Source organism: Etheostoma spectabile, chromosome 21 (assembly GCF_008692095.1).
Source record: "Etheostoma spectabile isolate EspeVRDwgs_2016 chromosome 21, UIUC_Espe_1.0, whole genome shotgun sequence".
In the NCBI taxonomy this organism is placed as follows: Eukaryota; Metazoa; Chordata; class Actinopteri; order Perciformes; family Percidae; genus Etheostoma; species Etheostoma spectabile.
In genome coordinates, this window is record NC_045753.1 from 446,315 (window position 1) to 469,380 (window position 23,066).

Consider the following 23,066-nt stretch of genomic DNA (forward strand, 5'->3'; position numbering starts at 1 on the left):
ACAAGAGCTTCGGAATTATTCTGTCTTCTGGTGTACAAAATAAAGCTGTGGGGTGAGATCAGCCGCCAGCGACTCTCCCCGCCGAGGGAATGAAGACAGCCATGAATTTTATTACCTCTCCCGAGACGGACTGCAAAAGAGTTCTGAGCTGTTTGGACTGAACCTGATGCAATATTGATGGCGCTGGCCAGGCCGGCACAGACAATGCTCTGAGTAGACAGATCAATGCCACATCAAGGGAATAGAGGCAGTTTAGGGAAGGGAGCACAATTGAACTGGAGGTAGAGCTACTCTGTGTGGTTGAAAATCAACAGAAAGGATACATGGTAGGCTCCAACATGAAGCCTCAGCAGGCTGCGTATCAAGGGAGAAGTGCAATGACACTCAGCAGACCCGATTAAGACAGCGCGTTTACATCCACCACCAGCCCCGTTGTTTATGTGGACAACGTATGTTTTGCAGCATCACAAGATCTCACATCAGTGTCATGTTGCTGCTGTCTCCGTGCATGGTGTGCCCACCAACACCTTAGGTGCCAGCCGTTGCGGTTCATTGCCCGCGCCTGCAGGACTCAATTCTCTCTGCAGGGTCTTTTTGGGCTTTTCCACTATCAACTGACTCAAAGAAAACTCTGGCTGGAAATTGTCTGACTACAAAACACATTAGTACATTAGTCTTTTATTTTAAGTTTCTATCTAACTGCAGTTATTAAATTGAATGGAGGACTTAAGTGCCCTAAAGTGTTTGGAGCCCCATGGTGTGTCAATAGAAAGGACTGAGTTTAGGTCTACCATTTGATTGGTCCACTGTTGACAATGGATGGGATCCTGTAGCCATGTGGCAGCCAAAGCACCTCGTTTCAAGGCCGAGCAAGATCACGTGTCCAGTTGGGAAGAGAATAACTATGGTGTAAGAGTAGCAATTTTTTCAGGGGTGGTAGGGCCCCCCAGAAGGCGTTCAGAGAACATCAGGGGACGCTGGAAGCAATATGCATGTGAGTGTTTTTTAACAGCTGTTTGGTCTCAAAGCTTGTCGATTGGCTTTCTTTCTGACTTGCTTGCATGCAGCTTCATTGTTTTCTATGGCCGCCTTCCAGCGGTGATGTGGCTCATACCTGGACTTTTGACAGTATTAACTTTATGTGAAGGCTACAGCACAACAAAGTAGCAAATAAACAAACAAACAAACAAAAAAGAAACCATTCATCTACCTAGCCTACTAACTTACAGATGGTAGCTGACAAAATGGGGGAGGCCAAACGCTCCCCTTGTGTACACCTGTGGTATAAAGTGACGCGGAGGATGGAATAAAAGGGGGTCAGAGCCAAAACGCCTTACAGCGGCATCAGGTGGAAACCAGGGTGAGCTCAATTATTTTAATATGTCAAAGTACAAAACTACCATACTTTTGCAAGAGAAGCATTGCAAAACCATGAGCAACAGAGCTTTAGACCGAGAGAGAGAGGGGGGGGCTCAGCCGAGAGATCGCGGCGTCCGTCTCACTTTTCCTTTGCATAGCAAGAGGCTTCGTCTATAGGTCAGTGGTGAGCAGTCGGCTCTCCTGGCTCTATGTTAGATCATTTATGGATGATTGCTGTCCTTAGCCTACCCTGCTCTGCTAGCCAGGGTTTCCCGACACACAACTGGGTTGTTTTATTTGACGCTCTATGCCAGATCGCCGCAGGTCCGATTATCTAATCAGCTGGATCGCCCGTGATGAAGCTCAGTTCCTGGAGAGATTTGCTTACTGGAAGAGCAACCCATGATGTGATAGAATCCAAGCTGATGCATCTCCAGAGTGATGTATACCAAGTTTAGAATAGCAGGATGCCAAAAGTACAAGAAATGTTTTCAGCCAAACTCCGTTTAGCTTTCTTCCTCGGAGACATGTTGACCAGCCAGGCCGTGTGGTGACACAGCCTTCAGGCTTTCATTCTTCTTCTTCTTCATCTTAGGCTGTTATTATCCTGTTATTGTTGGTATTATTATAAACCTCTTATTTAAGTTAGAACTACATTATTAGCTTTGTTTTACTACAAAAGACTTTTTGAAAATCTCAATATCTTTGAAACTTGTGGAATAAAAATGTCAAAGTGGCTAGCCTACATACCTTCTGTGTTTTGCAGTGGCCTCAGGCTTTGCCCTTGGTAGGCTGGTCCTGTTCCCCTTGGAACGATGCATAAGAATGCTTATTGTTTGGCACCATTGCCAAATTACCGCTCTCTGATTGGCTGATGTTTAAGATCAACAACGAGACCTAATTAAAGTTGGAATGTCAAATTTCAAACTGTTGCATTTGTTTGACACTCATAGATATAATTTCTATTCACATGCTTTTTTTGCAATCTAATGATAATGATATTCCAGCTGTCCAGTTTAATCAAATCTGTAATTTGGCATTCAATGACATGTTTTTTTAATGATATACACTGAGTTATAATCAACATTAATGTTCTAGGAAGTTAATTAATTAGGACATTAGCCTACTTTTTAATTGATGGGGGCCGTAAGGGACCTGGATAGGGAGGCGCTGGCCAAAAATAGGTTGTGAATCACTAGAGCTATTGCTGCATACTATACACAGATACATAGTATTCATTCACTCAAAAAAGGTTATGTGCACTGGAAACTGTCCTTTGGCGCCAGTTGGCTACTAACTAACAGCTGGTGTTGCTATAGGAGACGCAATGTCCACTTTTGCTTTTTGCCACTGAGTCACGTACAGTCACGTAGGAAGTCACATACCGAGTCACGTACTGAGTCACATACACATTCATATATATATATATATACATATATATATATATATATATATATGGTCCACAAACTGGCCACTGTAGTCCCAGTCTAGAGCTTCTGAAACATCCCAGTCTTGCCTCTACTACTGTCAGTATTCCCGGGGGGTAGGCGTATAATAAAACACACCAGCCAGTACCCAACTTCTCCAAAGGAAAAGAGACTGAGAGCACCGACACACTGAAAATCTTCTGTCTTTGATGGGGGAAACATATGGATGTTTCAATTTTGCCATATGTGCCTGAGGGGAATTCTCCCTTGAGCTAGCTATTCCTCTTTCTTGTGCTTCTCCTAGGGGATCTCGGGCCCCCTCCACCACCGCTCATGTCATCCCAGGCGTGCTCGCCGGGAGCCTTTTCTCCACTGCATTCTCCCCTGGCTTCTGTCACCAACCGCTGTCTGAGTGGCTCAGCTGAGTCCCTAACTCCCGGCGGCTCCCGCTAGCTCTGCAGTGCACTGTGCCAAATGTGAGGTAATTAAGACACAGAAAACTCCTCCACTCAGTTGGGAAGAGGATTGAAAAGCTCATATCTGTCAGAAGCGGCAGCATGCTGCTAATTTTGCCTCATTTCAAAGCGCTTCAAGGGTGTGCCAATTACTATGTGCATACTATAGGCAGTGACATGTGACTCGCATGGCAGCCATGTGCAGTCTGGGGAAAAGAAAAGTTGGTTTTGCTTGATTACGTTCCTCCTCTGCCAGAAAGCACTGAACTACCAGTGCACTACAAACAGGCTACACTTAGATATATTTACCTTTTTATCAAACATCAGATAGCAGACAGTCATGATGTTTGAATTTGAATAAATCTAAGGTGCCCACGTCTGATAAGATTAAGGGTTTGAAAGCAGTTACATAAAAAGTCTGTAAAACCTGCAGTGAAACTGTAAAATAAAGTACTGCTCCGAGGGTGCCGCACCATAGCTGACCTGCACTACGGGCTGTGTTTATACATTTCAACTGCCAATTACATTTACCTTGTGGATCGACAAATGAAGCTCTCTTTCTTTTTGAGCTTAGCACGTGTTTGCAATCCTCCGACACACTGTTTCTTATAATAGGTACTTTGTTCAAGAATGAAATCTCTTGCAATTATTGGAAAAACACTTCTGTTCAGCATGCAAAACATACCTGAAATTGGCAACACCCCCACACACACTTCTACACTAACTGAACACCAAGCAGTCCGAGCATTAGCCCTCTATTCAACTCAACTTTATTTATAGTATCAAATAGAGTTATCTCAAGACACTTTGCAGACAGAGCAGGTCTAGACCAGAGCAGGTCTAGACCAGAGCAGATCTGGACCCCTCTATAATTTACAGGTAGAGTAGGTCTAGACCACACTCTATAATTTACAGGTAGAGCAGATCTGGACCGCTCTATAATTTACAGGTAGAGCAGGTCTACACCACACTATAATTTACAGGTAGAGTAGGTCTACACCACACTCTATAATTTACAAGGACCCAACAATTCCAGTAATCCCCTGAACAGTAAGCATTTAGTGCGACAGTGGCGAGGAAAAACTCCTTTTAGGAAGAAACCTCTAGTCGGCTCAGATAGTCAATGGAAAGCAATGGACATCCTTTCATTCTTATAAAGTCCGCAGTATTCTGAAACTTATTGTTGCCTCAAACTGTTGGAAGGAATTCATTCTAATTTTGATCATACTGTATATATCATCCATCTACAGCTAACAATGTTTTGAAAAAAAATACATAATTTGTAGAACATGGGTGATAACATGCAAAAGCACTGGTATGGTGCTTTAATGTGTTCACTTACTCATAACTGAAATGGTTATGTCTGGAAATAAGATACAGAACAGTAATACCACAGCGACGTCAGACTTGTTCCGGGTGACTGATGATGAAGCAGTGTGTGAGTGCCTCCCCCTCCTGTGTTTTCACACCTGTATTATATTCCCGCCATGGCTCACTCAGCGTGGGGGTTGACAGGCTGGCTCCATCTATGTGAGAACATCTTCCTTCACAGACACACTCCCTTCCCCAACCCCTAATGGCCCCGGGGGAAACTTCATTATTTAGCACTATTGAAGGGGCCTTTCAATTATAATCCCTCAGACCCTCCCCCTGTCTATAACCTCACAGTGTGGGCGGGTAGATTGAACACCTTTAGCCTCTATCAGCGATAACTCAGGCGCCCCCCCCCCCATGTGAGAAGTTCACAGAACCTACACCGGTGAGAACATGAAGACAATTTGGCCCTGTGGCTGGAGAGGGCCGGGGACACTGCAGCGTTATGTGCGGTAGGGGGATGGAGTCAGTGACAGCTGGCAGAGATGGAGGCGTGTAGACATGGCTCGGATTTCTCTCTTCAACCACCGGCTCATGGAGTAGACCAGCAACAGCCAGGCGGAGCGGCTCTCAGCATGTCCAGTCTCTCACGTCTCCTGTGATTGTTTCAAATGGAGCCTAATGCCAAGCGTCCCTCCAGCCAGGAGAACACCGCCTGCTTTATGAAGAGGCCGAGAGACTCAGATTGCTGTTGAATGTATGGCAGAGCTTCTGATTAAAGGTTTGGTCGTCCCGGCTCAGCGAATTGAGTTATCACAGCACTCATTTACTGAGAGCCACAAACTAAAGCTGTCTCATAATGTTTTATCATCTGTGAATGTGAAATTAGCAAATTGTTTAGGTGCTCAGTAAAGAATTACCCACTGTAAATTGATAATGATTACTGATTATTACAACCACAGGAGACATTTATCATTCTCTACAGGGGCAGCACTGCTCCAAATGGTTGTAGATCTTTGCATTGGTAGGCGGATGCCTCTGGTTTTGCGTGTGTAATAGCTGGTTGTGTACTTGTATTACAAAGTAAAATAGTAAAATTAAGCAGTGTTGTAGTATTTGGTCTTAAAACCACTTTCTGAAGGTCTTGTCTTGGAAACATTGACAGCCAATCAGAATCAGAATTACAACGTGGTGGAGAGAGACACGGCAGAGAGAGAGAGAGAGAGAGAGAGAGAGACACGGCAAAGAGAGACACGGGGGAGAGAGAGAGAGAGAGAGAGACACGGCAAAGAGAGACACGGGAGAGAGAGAGACTGTTGCCCCGGGGACCACTGGGAGACATTTTTGGTTCATAACACGTACCTAAATTCATAAATATGTAGCATATAACTCCAGACATTCCTGTAGTTGGACGTTGCGACGTCTGCTGTGACGTATTATAATCAGCTGGAGCGTGCAGTGCGTGTGGATGACATCGCTGTTTGCGGAACGCTATTGCGCAGCAGTGGGATGCTCACATCGTTCTAGTTATGGTTGTAGTTATGGTTTTTGGTGTGGATGACCCTTTGATCTAGACAGATTCAATGAAATGTTTAAAATGTGCATGTCTTAAGAGATGGAGTCAACAATAAAAACACTACCTCCGCTCCAACAGACTCACTAACATTTGGCCAGAATTGATCAAAAAACAAGAAACTCTGACAAATTAACACCATACACACGCTCCCCTTTGCCTTTTCAATTTTTCATCTGCTGGAAATAGATTTGGAGATGGATCCTAACCCAGAGCTGATGCATTTTAATTTGATCCCTCCCATGCATCATTATTTGCACAATGCAACTGGCAGTCATAGCTGTGTGCTCTGAATAGTAAGTCTACATTCAAATTCTGCACAGAATACAAAATCCCCCCACCCATATACAACAAAAGGAAATCATTCCATTTGTTTTCCCACACAATGGCCTCTGGATAATAGTAATATGAGGGTGGGGGTGGATGGAGGAAAAGCGACCAAGTTATCTGCCTTTCCCAGTCTCTGTCTCTTCGTCATGAATAATAGATTACAGATGAGAGCGGGAGTTTGCCTTGCAGGGAGGTGGGTATAAAGCAGTGTGAGGTCAGCACGGCAAAGCCGAGATCAGTCTGATACCAGGTCTTTCTGGAACACTTGGAGAAGTATCCTCGAAACACCCTCCTCATAACGTCTGTTTATCACTCAGAGCAACTCCGTGAAGGACATGGCTGGTCAATACCCAATGTCATGCCTTTCAGCACGACAAACAGCTTGGGACAGCTATTTTTGGTGCTTTTATTGCTACAGATTTGGTAATCCAGGCGGTGCAGCACTCTGCTGTAGAGCTCTTTACCTATTTTAGCCCTCCTTAACCTTGTAATGTTGGATCGTTGGCCGGTGGGGAGCGACTGAGGCTCATTAGCAGGTTAGACGTACCGCCTCCGTGTAATCAAACTATGACACTGTGTGTGTGTGTGTGTGTGTGTGTGTGTGTGTGTGCGTCTTTTAAACCAATCCTGCATGTACAAAAGACGCCACACGCAGTACGAAGATGTAAGGGGCTGTGTGCAGCAGCGGGGGCGGGTGGATACATCCGTAGTGGGCTAACTGCAGTTCACCAGCTCTGACTTTTTCCTGCTACCAATGCCCCATGATTGGTGAACATACAGCACTAACCAAACTTTTCTAACTTTCACCACTAATAACTTCTCACGTTATTACCTTGTTAAAACAAGCAAAGAATATGCTGAGTGTAACAGCGTTGGCTAGTCCACACATCCTTCCTAGATGGGAGAAAAACCTGCTCTGGTTTATTTGCATTTCTTTAAATCAATCACAATCATCTTGGGCGGGGCTAAGCTCCGGACAGAGCCACGGTGCCTCTGCTAAATAGTCTCAGGAAGGAAGTTGTTTTAGAAGTAGTTTTAGTCGTCAACAGAAAACTCGGATTGGACAGATTGACTGTCTGGATTTACCCTGCAGGGATCTGAGGACCAGGTAAGACAGATAGTCTAGCTAGTTGTCTGGATTTACCCTGCAGAGACCTGAGGACCAGGTCACCATAGTCCTCAGATTGGACAGATAGTCTAGCTAGCTGTCTGGATTTACCCTGCAGAGATCTGAGGACCAGGTAACCATAGTCCTCAGATTGGACAGATAGTCTAGCTGGCTGTCAGAGACAGAGGACGAGGACGGTGGTTAGAACGCCAACACAGAGACAGAGGACAGGGACAGACATCTGGCTGAAAATAAGGGCCATCTGGCAGTATGTTCCACAATGTTTTCCTCTGCTAGTAGAGTGAAGTAGAGTGGTCCTGAGTACGGGCACTGCACTGGTTTAATAACGTAGTCAGGAGTGAGGGGGATCTTATTTAGGGACGGTTGAAAGAAAAGGTCTTGACACATTCCTTTTAGGAGTGGACTTACAGCTCTCAGAGCTGCGTCGATGTCTCAAATCACAAAGGGCATTCACTGCTCACGTTTGGTCATATAAAAGTCAATTAAAACTAAATATTGGATTAAATTCCCTTTGTGTGCGGTGTGAAGAAGAAGAAGAAGAAGAAGAAGAAGAAGAAGAAGAAGAAGAAAAGCCCCAGTGTGCAGAAGCTTTAAATTCAAAGACTGGGCCCCGAACCAAAACACAATTCATCTGCTCATGCCAACCTCCTTTCATCTGCTAAGGCGTTCGCGGGGGAGGCAAAATGGTCCACAGGGATGGATATTTGGGGCAAAGTTCATTATATTTCGGAGCAGGCCATGGCATTTTAAGTCATCTTATCAGTTTTGGGTGGACCTGCAGAAGTGGGTGTGAAGGTGTGGATTTAAAGTGTTTAAGTGTCTTGTTCATTAAGGTTGGAGTACAGGAACTTTGATTTCCACGTGCCGTTTGTCCACTACTTTAAAGGATGATAAATATTTCATTGTAAAAAAGGAGTTAGTGTTATACTTCTTTAATTTGACTCTAACGAAAGGTCCTGTTAAACAAGTGGAGGAGGGTGTAATCCATTATACAGTTTCATTAAACATATCTAAAACTCCTGAGCTTGCTAAATAAACTTAAGCAGCAGTAGCAATCCAAAGATGTGATGCTTCAGCACACGGTGGATTCCAGATTCATCAGACTCCACTGCACTTTATTTGTGTGCAGGACCCCGTTGATCAAAGATGATGAATAACGAATCTAACAGAGGGAAATTAGCATGAAAAAGTCCCTGCATTCCAAGTGATGCATAAAATATTTGCACTTACTTTAATGAGTGGCGATAAAAGTTGCCATGCTGTGCGCTGGGCAGCATCTTGATTGATGCTGTGCATTAAGAGTATGCTACCGTGCCCAAGCCAACATCACAGCAGCCCATTGTCTCCCACTACCTGCCTGCAAGGACTCTCTATCTCTTCTCCTGCCATTTTACCTGCTCTCAAAATCCCTTTTCTTGTTTAGCTCACTCACTTTTTTACCAACTTAGATATTCTGTCTCTGCTCCATTCCTTGCATATTCCCTTCTCCCGTCTCTCTCCGAGATAAAAGCATGCTTACTCTTCCCTCCAGCATATTGTACCACGCTGCCAGACAAATAGCTCCACTTGTTTCAAAGCGGCCACAACAGAAGGACGAGATTAAGAGAGCTGTCTCCCTAACTGTCATTTCCTCTGTCTGCCCCCACATCTCACATCACTGTAATTGACTGCAGTGTATGTGGAGGTGCTATTGTTCCTCAGGATACCCGAGAGTCTTGTCAGGGTGGCTTGTCATTCACTGACCTCAACATATTTGAGTTCTGGTGGTATTTTGAAAAAGGCTGCAAGGTGTTTGTCACATGTGTTAATTTCTCAATACCCAGAGCTAGTCCTTTTTTAAGTGCCTGGGCTGAAAGACACCAAGGATAGCTACTGAGATGTTCAAAGGGGGGTGGGGGGGAGAAAAGTGCCAGCTCCTTTCTGCTTTTACATACAGTAGCACAGCACCTCTGTCCTTCTCCTTGCATCGGCTGCATATTCAGTAGAGCAACAGATGTAGATGTCACGCCATCTCTCAGTATTATGTGCAAGAGAAATGTGTCTCGAGCTCTTTTCTGCTTATGAGTGTAGTGGCCCCGGCCCTGCTCTCTCCTGGACCTTACTAACACTGTCGCTTTGGTTATTCCACACAGGGCTTAGCTAGCGGGTCAGCCCTGCTACCTCCCTCTCAACCTGACCATCAGTTCTTATGAGCGAGTACACTTTTGCCCGATCGGAGCGTGCTGTCAATCAAAAACAGCCACCGAGCGTAAAAAAAGTGAGCCGGCTGGCCAGATTTTCAGCCAGTAAAACTAATTTGGGGCCACAGATTGCTCCCTGAAGTGGGACCTGGTTTCAAAGTGTTTAAAGAGGAAGTTCTGTCAGTGAGGGATGAAAAGCAATCTGTGGAAGGAGAGCAAGCAGTGATCTCCTAATCATCGCCGGCCAACACCAATATCTTTTACTATAAAGATAATCATTGACTTTGATGAGACTTCTAGGGCGTGTAAGGTGATCACTGGAGGCAGCCTTGCTAGCCTGACTACTTGTACTTTTAAAAAAGTCATCAGTGGAGAAGCATACAATATTATTTTTCATAGCAAAGGGAAAATATGGTAGAGGATGTTTTTGTCTTTTTTTTCCTGAATTTAGGTTTGACATACAGAGCTATGTTCCTTTTCTTTAATATAATTAAATGTAATCCTCTGTCATAATTTACAAATTTTGCATTGTCATTTTGAGAAACAAAGACTACAGAAGATGACATTGAACCCTTCATGGATACTCATGCTAACATAACCTCTATTTGTGCTGGTTTGGAGAGCCAAACGTAAAGGCAGAACTTAACCTGCTGCTGGGACTGTGGTGGTATGTCCCCTGTCCATAAAGGACTGCAGGTCCTAACCTGCTGCTGGGTCTGTGGTGGTATGTCCCCTGTCCATAAAGGACTGCAGGTCCTAACCTGCTGCTGGGTCTGTGGTGGTATGTCCCCTGTCCATAAAGGACTGCAGGTCCTAACCTGCTGCTGGGTCTGTGGTGGTATGTCCCCTGTCCATAAAGGACTGCAGGTCCTAACCTGCTGCTGGATCTGTGGTGGTATGTGCCCTGTCCATAAAGGACTGCAGGTCCTAACCTGCTGCTGGGACTGTGGTGGTATGTCCCCTGTCCATAAAGGACTGTAGGTCCTAACCTGCTGCTGGGACTGTGGTGGTATGTCCCCTGTCCATAAAGGACTGTGGGTCCTAAACTGCTGCAGGGACTGTGGTGGTATGTCCCCTGTCCATAAAGGACTGCAGGTCCTAACCTGCTGCTGGGACTGTGGTGGTATGCCCCCTGTCCATAAAGGACTGTGGGTCCTAAACTGCTGCTGGGACTGTGGTGATAAGGTAAGGACTGTGGCTCATACTCTGCTTCTGACTGGCTAGTAGTCCTTACCTAGGTACTGAGATGGAACAGAAGTGAGAACTGTAGCTAAACAGAGGGCTCAACACACAGGGCAAAAAGAGGAGCTGCAGCAGTGTGCAGTACAACAAAAAGATGTAAAGTTATTCTGATATAACCTCTAAATACAACTATGAAACATTTTCATTTCACTGTAAATGCATATCAGGTCCAAATATTGGTTTTATTAACTACTTATAATCGGTATCAGCCTTGAAAAAACAGTATTGGGAGATCCCTAAAAAGAAGACCAAAATCCTTTGCTTCATGAAATCACTTTAACTTTAATTCCTCTTCACTCAAACCTACAGTTTCTTGTGTGTCACCGTGTTTTATTAAATGGTGTGTCCACAATGATTATGTTTGTTCATTTTATAACCACTTTCACTGTCAGTATGAATGTGTCTCTGTGGGTTGGTCACTACAAACCACCATTTGTTATAAAAAGTTAGATTATTGCAGCGTGAAAGCTGACTAGCACTGGCTCGGCACCCCCCATCTGCCGTGACCCTTGGAGCTGTCCTTCCCCACTCTGGCGTTTAGCTGTGAGTAGTATAATAATAACACGTTACTGTGGTTTTATTTCATAGATTTTTGTCAGTCTAAAGAGGAGGGTAGAAAGGCTTTGCACATCCCATTAATGCAGCTGAAAATCACCCAGGCCTGGCCAGTGGCGCAGCCCATCAGTGAGTCAGCAACGCTGGCAAACTGAACTGAAGGTTGCAGTGAGGGACTGTTTGTCTTTACTATTTGGTCTGCTGGAAAATGTGAGTTTTGCATCAGAGATTTCATTTTCCATCTCTGGTTTGATGATGCGTTTTTTTAATGGCCACTGAATGGCAGTTCCTGTCTTTTTACTCGTGGCTTAAACAACGCCAAAGGTTTTCACGGGCGGATGTTTTCATCTTATGCCTCATCATCCTGGAGTGTTGATTACACGGGCTGGAAATGATGATACTGCCTGTGGGCTTGTTGTTCCACGGGTCTGATTCATTCAGAGAAACAGGAGACGACTGTTTCACAATCAGAGGGAAGGACTGAGACGCAGAGAGGAGCTTTTATACTCTGTCATCAAGTTCTTCACAAAAGGTAAACAAAAAGGACAAATTAGAGCTTTAGAGCACATTACAGCTGTGATAAGGCAACAGTATGCTTTGTTAGATCCTCTCCCTTGATAGTCCCTACGGCCTCTTAGTACTGCACTACTGTACAACTTGCTGCATAAGGAGCACCCCAATCAGTCTCTCTTGCAGTCGTTAATGTGCTGTAATTGCACAGTAAATAAAAGTTCTGTGATAACATCCCCCTCTAATTCTGCGGCTACATCCCCATATCCACTATTCCAGACACATCATGTTCATAAAAACAATAATTGCCTGCCATGAAAACCAATTTGACTTCCTCCACAGGGCGGAATTAAAAGTTAGGCTTAGCAAGGTAATGAAGTACGGCACACGCTAAGTCAAGGATCGAGGTTTTGTCTGAGGTAATCACTTCTCCGGATGCTGTGGCTTGGCTGTGTTTCATGTCAACAAGACTGACATATGGAAAAATAATTAAAATGGACGCATTCAACCAATTTCAGCTGGCAAGTGGCATTTTTAATACCTTATCAAATATGCATGCTGGCTGTCAGTCCACTGTCCTGTCGGAGGTAATCCAGCTACATCGAAGGCCCAGAAACACACACAACTCTGGGTGACAGTGTGACAGTGACGAGGTTTGCTCGGTGACAGTGAGTGAATAGAAAAGTACACCGCAGTTCTTCTGTGACAGAAACAATCAACATAAGCCAGAAATTGGGCTTCAGTCTGCGTAGGCTACACGGGATGATGTGCTGTAGCGTTGCATCACCGCTACCAGCAAAAAGAGGAAGCTCTCTCTTATCTACCTTCTGAAATGATTTTCCCAGAGAACTTTTATACACTCTCTGAAGCTTCAAACCGAGTTCTGCAGTTTATACACCCAAGGCAGTGTAACAGTGCAGTCCCATCTGACAGCACACACACAGACAGAACAGTGAGCATCCTCATTAGCTAGACTCCGTTTGACAGAAACCTCTAACTTGCTGCCTCCTAATTTTGGACAAGAGGACAACAGAATCCAGAAGAGCTGGGAATGTGTGAGGCGGTGCATCGATCTGGACAGATGGCTGACAGGACAGGAGCAAGGTAAGAAGCTGCGCGTGCTAAATAAAGTTTAGCATTACTGAAAGATTGTCCCTCTGGGAAAACACTAGGCTGGAGGAATTTTGAAAAACACAAGTAACAAATAAAAGGGACCCCATGTGTTTGGGCCATTAAATCTTCCCCAAAAGAAAGAAAGAACAACATAAAGCATTCACTCCAAACTCCCACATCCAAACCACGACTGCAGCCAGGATTTCTGGATGTTCATTACTGTTTGGACAAAGCCTGGACGTCGAGCAAACACCTTCACACTACACCTGGTTTTGGGGGGGGGGGTCATTCAAATGCAAAAAACTAAAGCCCGTGGTTTGACAAAAAGATGGTTGCATTGCTCTTCTCTCATTATACACCTCTTTGTTCTCCTCCTATATACTGTTGCACAAAGCAAGGGCGTAGGTTTTCTCCCAGAATTGGGGGGGACAAATCCTAAACGGGCGGCGTGGGGATCCTCCCCCAGGAAGATTTGAGCGACAAAACCTTAATTTCCTGCATTTTTTTTGCAATTTTAATGCAGAAATATGTGTAGCACAAGAGGACGATCCCTTGTCAGACATCTCCTTGTTCTTCAGTTCCTCACCACTTGCCGGGAGGCTTTACCCTGCTGCTTATGAAAAATAACAGTTTACAGTCCACGTTTTGGTAGTATAAGAAAAGATGGCCATCGCAGTGAGTCAAATGAAGAGGTTTAACAACGACTTCATGCTTTTCAGTTATTTTCCAATATCTTCCTGCCAGGCCAACATCGGCACAAAAAAAAAAAGCATTCTAGACTTTTGCTTATATTATTACTTTCATCTGGCACTTCTATAAATGCACCTCTTCTTTTTCCTGACCTTCAGCACTGCTCTGTTAATCTCAGCGAAAGATACTTTGCATTTCCTACAGCTCCTTCACAATAAAAGCTTAGTTTAGCCACTTCCAGTGTGAACACAGAACCTTCTTAGAATTAGTATGCAGTATGACATTAGAACACAAAAGAAAAGTCCCTCTGTGTGCCCACGAGACATGGCCACAACAAGTTCAGGACCTTTTTCTTAAGGTTGCTGAGAGGCATTTTGGGAAATGTAGGACGCCATGCACTAACTAAAGTAGAATATCACAGGGTAAGCCGAGGGGAAGGTTAGCATGGCACAGAGATGCATTACAGCAAACTCTTGGACTGCAGAATGAGAGTCTGGCTTTTAGTTGGCCATCCCGCCGCTCACGGCAGATCTCATTTAGAGTTCAGCACGCGGCTGTTTGTTCCCAAACACACAGATGTGAAGCATCCAGCTGCTGAACACTCGCTGACCTCACCTGTCCTCCCCTAGGGCTGCACACACACACACACACCACACACACACACACACACGCACACACACACGCACACGCACACACACACGCACACACACACACGCACATTCACACGCACATACACACATACACCCACACGCGCACACACACACGCACACGCACGCACATACACACACGCACACGCACACACACACATGCACCACGCACACACACACATGCACACGCACCACACACACGCCACAAACACACACACACGCACACACACACACACACGCACAAACACACACACACGCACACACACAACACACACACACACGCATACGCACACACACACACACACACACAGCTTGCCATGTAATTAACAATCAAACACACTTTCCGCCTGTATAATTAAGCACCATGAGAGACGGCGTGCTTACTCAAGCCAAAGGACTACCTCAGGACTCCAGACCTCGTTCTGTCAGCGGGGCAAAAAAACCAACTGAGATGCAGTGAAGAAGACATCTGGTTCCAGATTCAAGGGAACAGAACTTTCCCACTGACTGGCCAGTGATATCTATGAGCGTTGTTACTCTCTGCCAGAGCAAACCAAGCTGTGCAAACCTCTTCAAAACTAATAAAGCTCAGTTTGATTAAACAGGACTGTTTAACCTTAACGTGACTCCGTCTCATCACTGCGAGTGCTCATCAGCCCACAGACTGGCCGCGCTCAACTGGAAAATCCATCCCCAGATTTTGGATACATTCAATACTGGGATCAAGTGATTTAGTGACTGCTAAATCGTTATCTGGACAGATACATGATTGCGTGTTGTCAAAAACACTTAATATGCTTAGGTAGGAGCAATTTATATCCTCCAATCAGTGGAGGAGAGAAGTGCTGATAATGTAGCTGAAGCCATTTTGCTTTTGTAGAGATAAAGAGTGCTTGTAAAGAGACTATGAGAGAGCGGGGGAGGCTTGGTTAAACTGTTTTTCCCTCGACCAGCCTGAAGTAATTGTACACTTGTGAAATACTACAGATAATACCAAGCAGCAACAATACCCAAACCAAACTTGAGACCAGTGTTTCATTGATTTTAGATTGCAATCCACAGTAAAACCCTGCCTCTGGGCACACGGCAGTCCAACCCAGACGAAAGAAGAATACTGTTTTGAAAGTGGGGCTCTTGCACATGCTTTACATACTTTTTTGCAAGAAATCTTAGTGTCAGCAGACCTTTCCAAGATCTCAATCTGTCACATTTCATTTGTTTCTGCAGCAGAGGAATCAAAGGCTAACCACTGCAAGAAAACCCAGATTTCACTGCACAGATGCTGAGCACTAAAGCATACCCCATGCTGTTGTTGTGACAAGTAGCCGGAGATGCCAGAGTGATGCTGTTATGATATCTGTACAGAGGGGAAAATCTATTTAGGAGAATCAGGATTCATAAAACCTGGGGGGGGATAAAGTACATCGAAAAAAGCTACTAAATTAGATTTCATGTAAACATAAATATCATGGTTCCCCATTAGAAATAAAAGTGGAGAAGCTGGAAATACATGTGCAGCAGTGGAACCAGATTACCTCTAATGTAACTATGGCGGTTTTTACTAAAGCACTCACAATCTGGCACAAACACATTCAATTAAAGCAGTATCAGGTAAAGGAGTTGGCCTCGCACGCACGCACGCACACGCACGCACACACACAGACACAGACACACACACACACACACACCCACAGACACACACACACACACACACACACACAGGGCCTGGTTTGTGGAGCCAAAATGGATGGGAATAAATCACTAGAGCTCGGCCAACATGGCTGCATACTAATCAGTGTATTACCCCTGGGAAAACTCTGCCTGCCCCCCGGCTAATGGCTGCATGTGTGTGTGTTTGTGTGTGTGTAGTCCCCCATCAGCAGCAGTAAGTGTGTGTCTGCTTGTATTTAATTGCAAAATGCAGAGGCAGGAGTTCATGTGAATTGCTTGGGAGGGAAATTGAATCGGCAAACATTTCACCTTTTGTCCGTGTCTTGTTGTTGATTACTGGTATTGCAAGTGGAACATAATCGCTTTAGCATTGAGCAAGTATACAGCACAGTGTTCATATTTCATCTCCTGTGAGAGAGAAGAGAAGAAAAGGTGGAAAGAACGGGTACTTTACCTTTCGGATGGCCTCGACCCAACGTCACAAAACCAGAGGAGATGAAGCTGTGAAGCTCAGCGCCGCCACTGCTTCGGACGCTCTCCTTCCCATAGTGGAGACCTGTGTCACACACACACACACACACACACACACATAAAATTAGTCAGGCAGTCACATATATATACTGACACATAATGTCATTAAATCATTAGCAACATTTGCAGCAGCTGAAACGGGGGCTCCCATAGTGGCGACCCAGAACCTCCCAGCAGTCACAAGATAAATCCAAGGGCTCACAAGCAGAAAAGAAACATTTATGGGAATAACTTAGAAAATAAATAGGAATTACAATATAGTTTTACCCCATCATTCCCCTAAAGATTATTCAAACAAAATAAAAATATAAATATATATACTGTATATCTACAGTTTAGAGTTTTCAGATTACATTATGGGTTTACATAATTGCATAAGGGTTCTCCAATGTTTTTTTAGTCAGTTTTCTAAAATGATGAATAACAGAATGTGCCGATGGAAAACTGGATGAATGGTTGCTGATAATGGGCAATGTAGATATTGCATTAAATATCCTATGATGAAGAAGAAGAAGCGCCCGCAGGTTCAACAGCAGGGGAGGGAGAGAGGACGGCTGCACATTTTACTGCTTAATGCACTGCAATACATACATGTTTAGGCGCCATTACATGTACGTTGTGTTGGTAAATGTGAGATGTTTGAGTCACATACATCTCGTCTTCATATCACAAACAAGGAAATTAATTTGACCCGTTCTCACTCCTGATTGGTCAGTGGCTGCACGTGGGACTGCTGGGATTCTTGCGAGTAATGAAAATGCGTTAAGGGCCCCGGCTGTCAATCAATGTCTTCCAGTGATGCGGGCCCCTGCTTACCGATAGTTACACTTCTCAATCACTCAATTCTCATTGGCTAGCTGCCAATGTGGCGGGTAGATTGACAGTGTTACCCACCAATTGCAAAATTGACCCACTTTGGCAGGTGGTCGGGGGTTAATTTCAGGCCCTGCACACACGTGTTTTAAAGGCTGGGATTCTTTTATAATGAAAATAGATTACCGAAGTTGCCAGAGGACAAAATGTCCCCTCAGTCCCAGCAGAGGATTGGGTCCGTTCCTCACCTTAAGAGTTCACTTCATTTTAACTTACAGGCCGTATGCAGAGCAGACGTTCCAACACTACGCTTTCACTTTAATCTATGAAATAGAAAATATATGAAAATAGTATATAATAAATATGAAAATGTCTACACAGAGAGCAGCGTAGTGGTGCGAGAGTCTTCTATTTTTATTTGCTATGCGAGGTGTGTGCGACCCTTTTACACAGAAATGGATCACAGTGGTGTAGCAAGTGTCTATATTTCTATAAATAAAACTACCAATATACAGGAAATAACTAAATGACTGTGAATAAGCATATTGGCAGTTTTATTTTGAGATTTTCTGTTGTTATTTCTTGTCTTGTCCCCCCCGTCCTCTGATAACAGCTGACAGTAGACTGATGTTTCACGGCTCTGTGCCAGCTCCAAAAAACTGGAGAAACAACAACAATCCCAGAGGAAAAGCTCTCGTCTCGCCTGTGACTCAGACAATCCTTCGCCGTGTGTCACACCACCCTGCAGGTGGAGACGGTTAAAAGGTTAACATACACTCCGCCAACGGTCTGCATACATTACACGTTCACGCAAACCCAACTTTTTGGGGATGGAAATGGACTGTGTTTATATAACACTTTTCTAGTCTTAACATCTACTCAAAGCTCTTCTACAGAGTACAGGAACCATTCACACACTGTGGCCGAGGCTGCCGCACAAGATAAACACTCACACACATTTAGGGGTTCAGCGTCTTGCCCAAGGACACTTTGACATGGGACTAGGGCCATAGATCAAACCACTAACCTTCCGATTGGCAGGTGACCACTCTACCACTGATCCACGGCCGCCCCTGCATATTGTGCACTGTGTACACTGCATATTGAGATACGCTGGCTCTATACACACTAAAAGTAGTGATTATTTACATGGAGTCTGGTGGAGATATGCTGCTCTATACGCACTAGAAGTAGTGATTATTTACATGGAGTCTGGTGGAGATATGCTGCTCTATACATGCTAAAAGTAGTGATTATTTACATGGAGTCTGGTGGAGATATGCTGCTCTATACACGCTAAAAGTAGTGATTATTTACATGGAGTCTGGTGGAGATATGCTGCTGTATACACACTAAAAGTAGTGATTATTTACATGGAGTCTGGTGGAGATATGCTGCTCTATACACGCTAAAAGTAGTGATTATTTACATGGAGTTTGGTGGAGATATGCTGCTCTATACACGCTAAAAGTAGTGATTATTTACATGGAGTCTGGTGGAGATATGCTGCTCTATACATGCTAAAAGTAGTGATTATTTACATGGAGTCTGGTGGAGATATGCTGCTCTATACATGCTAAAAGTAGTGATTATTTACATGGAGTCTGATGGGTTTGGTGATAGTGATTTTGTGGCTGTTTCATGTGAAACTATCTTACTCTTTAACTAAAAGGTCTATCTCTGTAGGGATCCTTTCCATAATGTCTGTTAGAGATAAGAAAATAGTGTTTGGCTTTTCCATCATGTTCTCAAACGGAGAGCTTCCAGTGGTGTCTTTTCCCCGGGCACAGATAAGAGGAGAAATGGTTATACAGTTAGCCTTACAAGCAAACCTCGTGCCATGATCCCCAGAAAAAGCAACATGTTTGAGCCACCCACATACCACTCTGAACTTAATCCCAGCTCCCTGTGCGCTGCTGTCACGGCTGCACATGGAGGATCTGCTGGGGTGGTTTTCCCATTCAGTCATAGCAGCAATTCTGTATGACAGACACACACACCATGTGTCTTCCTTTGTCACCTTTGTCATTGGTAGGCCACTCCACGAGCCACTGCGTCAACCCTCCAATCGGAGAGCCCCATCAGAAGCTCCCACTCCCAGCTCATTAAGGTGAGCTGGAGTAAGAAGCCTGCAGGGGGAAGCTACGCATTAGGAATTTATCGTCCTTGATACAAAGAATATCGTGACTTTCACCTCAACAATGAGCTGAGGATTCATAAGCTAATACTTTTTTTAATCAGACTTCTTCACTGGACACCTGAACCTCTGAAGTACCTCTGAGAGCGGGAACATGTGAATAATAAGATAATTATATCATGAAGTGAGCTGGATGTGGCCTGCATCAGGGGGGTGATCCCACTCCAAGGTGGATGAAGATTCAACACAGCCAGGCGGAGGTCATTTACATGCCACATAGATTTTTATAGCATTATCAGATGCCGATCTGCTGGAGTGGACATCATCTCGATAAAGTCGTTCAGCTGGAGCTCAGCATCGCATATCTTCCTATCTTTATCTTCCTCTCAGTCTGAGATACACGCTGGAGCTTTTTAAATGCCGTCTTGGCAAATGCATGCCCCCTTTTCTCTTAACCCTGCCCCCGTCCTCCCGTGACTGTAATGGTGCAGTGCAGTAAGTCCTGATCCACAACCAGTCCATAATGAAATGGTAGCGCTGCTGGAAAGAGATGCTGATGGATCCCTGCCTCCACACACACACACACACACACGAGCACTCAGGGGGCCAAAGGTCCAGCTGCATAATCGGGGGCAATAATGAGATCTAGGGCAGGAGACAATTAGGGAGGGTCTCTCAGATGCTGAGGTTTAACACAGGTGCACTCAGGAGGAAGCTTCTATTAAACATGTTGATGCAGTCAGCAGAGAACATGTGGGGGGGCAGCAAGGTCACAGTGGAGATGTCCTACCTGCATACAGTAACCGTTAATTGGAGGGAGAAGAGGGAGGTGTTTTGTGAAGGTGGATGTGTGTTAAAGGTGCCTTTTGGTGAATAATTAGAGTAAGTTAATTATTTTTTATTATTTAGGCATTTCTTGTTTTGGTAACTCACCACACACACACACACACACACACACACACACACACACACACACACACACACACACACACACACCCACACACAGCATCGTGCCATAAAAATATGTGAAGGTCATGTCAAAGCTGCTAAATGGCTGCGATGTTATTCTCTCATCCTGATGCTGATTGGCCACAGCGGCTGACCTTTGAGCGCCCGGCTCCGACTAAATGAACCGACGGCTCCGATGCTGGAGGAGCTCCGTCACGGAGAGACGCTGGCCGCTCCAACATCGTCATCCCTATATTCTGCTTGTTCTGGTTCCTCTGGTGCAGTAAACACAGAGCCATAACTCATAATCCAGTTTGCCTATTCTTTGTCTTTTTGCGGGACAAATTGTTTTTCTTTGGTTTCTGTTGAGTAAACTGAGACGGAGGAAACAGCGTCTCTCTGCACTACCTGAAAACTATATTTCATCATTCTGCGAATTAGGAAAATGTCAGAGAGGAAACCAAGCAACACTTTTCAAAAAACAAAAAGAGAGGCAAAGCGTTGCCCGTGGTGTGCGGTAAATAACTCCTGTTCATGTGAAGAGAGCTGAGGGCCACACGGCGCGGCTGGAGAAGTGGTTATTGTTTACTTTAACCAGAGGCCAATTCTGGTAAAGGTATCTCCTCCTTTCAAGGTCTGCTCCGTGTTGTGGCCAGGGGGGGGGCTCTGTGTTTACATCCCCACCTAAAACAGGACTCTGAGCCCACAACAATGCAGAGTGGATGTGAATAGAAATAGCAGCACTTGCGCTGGTATCATATTATGCAGCATGCACGGTTTTGCTTGGGGCTGTTTGTTTTTTTTAAAGGAATATCTGGTTCTAAAAATGCAGGGAAGTTTTTGCAGTGCACCAAGGGTACCATGTCACTACACACGGCCCGCAATGTGAAAAAATAAATCAGCATGTATTTTTAGAATTGAGTCTAAACAAATCTCTGAGGATGAAATAAATGATTACTGCTGCGAGCAGCCGGCATGGTCGCATGTAGAGGATGGAACGAGGAACGGATGTTATTCCCACTTTTGACATTAATTAATAGAATCCTCTTAGGCCCTTTAGCCACTTGCTTTGTGAGGTCTCTCCACCTGATTTAAAAGTGTCTGAAAAAGCCTCCGGATGTGAAGTGCCATTTTTTTCTCTCCTTAAGAGGCCTGCCTCCCCGCTCTGTGCCAAATGTCCATTTAGGCGCACATGAATATGCATTTTCCGGAGAGCGAGTGCACCTTGGAGCCTGTGAAGGCATCGAGCGGAGCTCCCAATTTATATGCACACATTAACCACGCTTTGGCCCGGGCTGTCACTGTCTTTCATGTCCAACCCCATCAGGACTGCCGTGGTCCCCCGATGAAGGCGCTGCTACACTGAGCTCAGTTGTGTTCTCGTTGCAGTGATTGTGTGCAAGCAGGCCAAATAGTCCCAGCCAAGCACAGAGACAGATAAAGAGATGCTCGACCTTTGCTGAGTAGAAATGCATGCAAGGACTTAGTGAACGCAGCCTGCCACGTGCAGCTGTGTGTCCGCCGTGCACGGCTGGCTACTGACCATTAGCGGTAGACGGATGCAGCAGACGAGACAGGGAGGCTCTAAGTGAACCAACGCTGAGCTGCAAGAAAATGTTCCCAGCAAGTGCTTGATAGACGGCGATGTGGCAGAAAGAGGCCAGCTCAACATGACACACAAGAGTCTGTCGGCCCAAACACCGCTGAAAGAACGCACAATTTATTATTTAGAGAACAAGAAGCAAAACTAGTTTGCTGTCCTGTAGTCCAATCCGCCGTAACAGCTGCACGTACTGTATCAGCTGCACTGCCCTGCTCACCGCCGCCCTGAGGCAGCACACAGACTTTTTAAAATATCCAAATCCGTGTCTGATGATTGGGACGAGGAGCTGGAAGTGGCTCCACCCGTGGCCCCCGCCCACAAGATCAAGGTAACTGGTACGAGGTGTCTTTCAGGAAGTTGATGTGCTCATTTTGGATAAAGGTCAGAACTGATATGACACTTGAGGGGGCGTGTTTGTGTGATGCTGATTGAACCCGGGCCAAACGGCAGGAGTCGGGGGGGGGGGGGTGAGTTTCATTCAGGAGATTGTTTGAGGAAGTAGCAGCACGCGGCTGCAAACCACATGCTTTCACACGGAGAACACGAAGACGCTGAAAGACCATTCTCACGGCACAACCCTGTAAATGAAAAGCTGAAGAACAACACGGAGAGCCGAGACGTGGGAAACCCTCCTCCAGACTAGCACAGGTCTCGTTCTGACACTGAACGCATCACGCTAATGTTACGAGCTAGGTTAGCCTTTAGCAGCTGTGTTTCTGTGTTCTACAAGCCCGGGTTAGCTTAGCATTGTAACAGTAACTATTTCACATCATAATCAAGATGAATTTTTGGAAGAATACAAGCATGAGCCTGAGTAGCATCATCAATGGTTTAAAGAT

General features: G+C 45.0%; 1 protein-coding gene across 6 annotated transcripts in view; it reads right to left on the minus strand.

Moving 5' to 3' along the window:
- LOC116671035 (protein shisa-6) overlaps nt 1–23,066 on the minus strand; it is a 66,721-nt gene that overhangs the window by 38,126 nt on the left and 5,529 nt on the right. For all 6 annotated transcript variants that reach the window (XM_032501923.1, XM_032501922.1, XM_032501919.1 and 3 more), the window contains exon 4: nt 16,650–16,751. In XM_032501923.1, the coding sequence (XP_032357814.1) occupies nt 16,650–16,751 (102 nt within the window). The remainder of the gene's footprint in view (nt 1–16,649; nt 16,752–23,066) is intronic.